This window comes from Saprolegnia diclina (assembly GCF_000281045.1).
Source record: "Saprolegnia diclina VS20 unplaced genomic scaffold supercont1.5, whole genome shotgun sequence".
NCBI classification, from domain to species: domain Eukaryota; phylum Oomycota; class Saprolegniomycetes; order Saprolegniales; family Saprolegniaceae; genus Saprolegnia; species Saprolegnia diclina.
The window spans coordinates 1,212,455-1,213,422 of record NW_008246072.1 but is presented as its reverse complement, the minus strand read 5'-3'; the positions used below and the strand labels follow the sequence as shown (position 1 = coordinate 1,213,422).

Sequence of the window (968 nt, the reverse complement as noted above, 5' to 3'; positions counted from 1 at the left end):
GACGACGCCGTCAAGTTTATCTACCTCCTCGGGTTCAACGAGCTCATCTCGCAGATCACTGAGGAGGCGATCCGCCTCGTGCACTCGGTGCGCCACGACCAAGTCGACGACCTCCGCGAGGAGTTTGCAAGTGGCAGGAAGAAGGACCTCAACCAAAAGGTGTGCGCCTACGGCGTCAGCGTCCACAACGCCAAGGTGACCAACGTCAGCTGCCGGAGAAGCTCTCGGGGACGCTCGAGCGCACGACGGCGTTCAAGACGAAGATGGAGGAGCAGGAAAAGAAGCAAGAGAACGACATGCGCATCCTCGTCAGCGAAGAGACACAGCTTCTGACTGCGATTCAAAAGGAGATGATCGCAAGGTCAAGGACCTCGTCGCAGTCCACAAGCGAACTTACTCGCCGCCAAAAGCTCCGATTTGACGCCGAAGCCAAGATGGAGGTGCTCTGTATCGACCAGCGGTCGATCTGCGACGCCAAGGTGCTTCGCGCCCGAGGCCAGAAGGACATTGCGGCGGCCGCGGCGTCGGCCATGGCCACCAAGCTGCGCAACGACGCGATAGTGACGCTTGACGCAGCGCGAGTACGAGCAGACGGTCAAGGTCGAGAACGTCAAGCAGCTGGCGCGCATCGACGCCGCCGTGAAAGCGGCCGAAGGCTTGCGCGCTGCGGCCGACACCGAGGGCAAGGCGGCATCGCTCCTCGCCGCCAAGCGCGCAACCAAGAAGAACCACGTTGAAGTCGACCTCGTCCGGACGACCACGATTGTGCTGTCGGGTACGAGTGGCCAAGCACTCGTGGATCGGGTTTGCGCCAGTGACCAAGACTCTCCCGCGTACTAGCCTAGCAAAAGTCCTTGTGCTGGCTTCAACTCACTGCATGAGATCCAATGAACGAACTAACGAAACCTTGTAAGGATCTGCTGTCTAAAGTCTGGCAGAGAATCTCGTCGAACGAGCCATCGAAGAAG

At 59.6% G+C, this 968-nt stretch overlaps 1 protein-coding gene across 1 annotated transcript in view; it reads left to right on the top strand.

The window, feature by feature from the left end:
- Positions 1 to 918, top strand: part of SDRG_02466 (hypothetical protein) — a gene marked incomplete at its 5' end in the record, with an annotated part of 1,952 nt that extends 1,034 nt beyond the window's left edge. Inside the window, 3 exons of the mRNA XM_008608055.1 lie at positions 16 to 159; positions 210 to 560; positions 592 to 918. Of these exons, the coding sequence (XP_008606277.1) occupies positions 16 to 159; positions 210 to 560; positions 592 to 840 (744 nt within the window). The 3' untranslated portion in view covers positions 841 to 918. The remainder of the gene's footprint in view (positions 1 to 15; positions 160 to 209; positions 561 to 591) is intronic.
- Between the last annotated feature and the right edge of the window lie 50 nt (positions 919 to 968).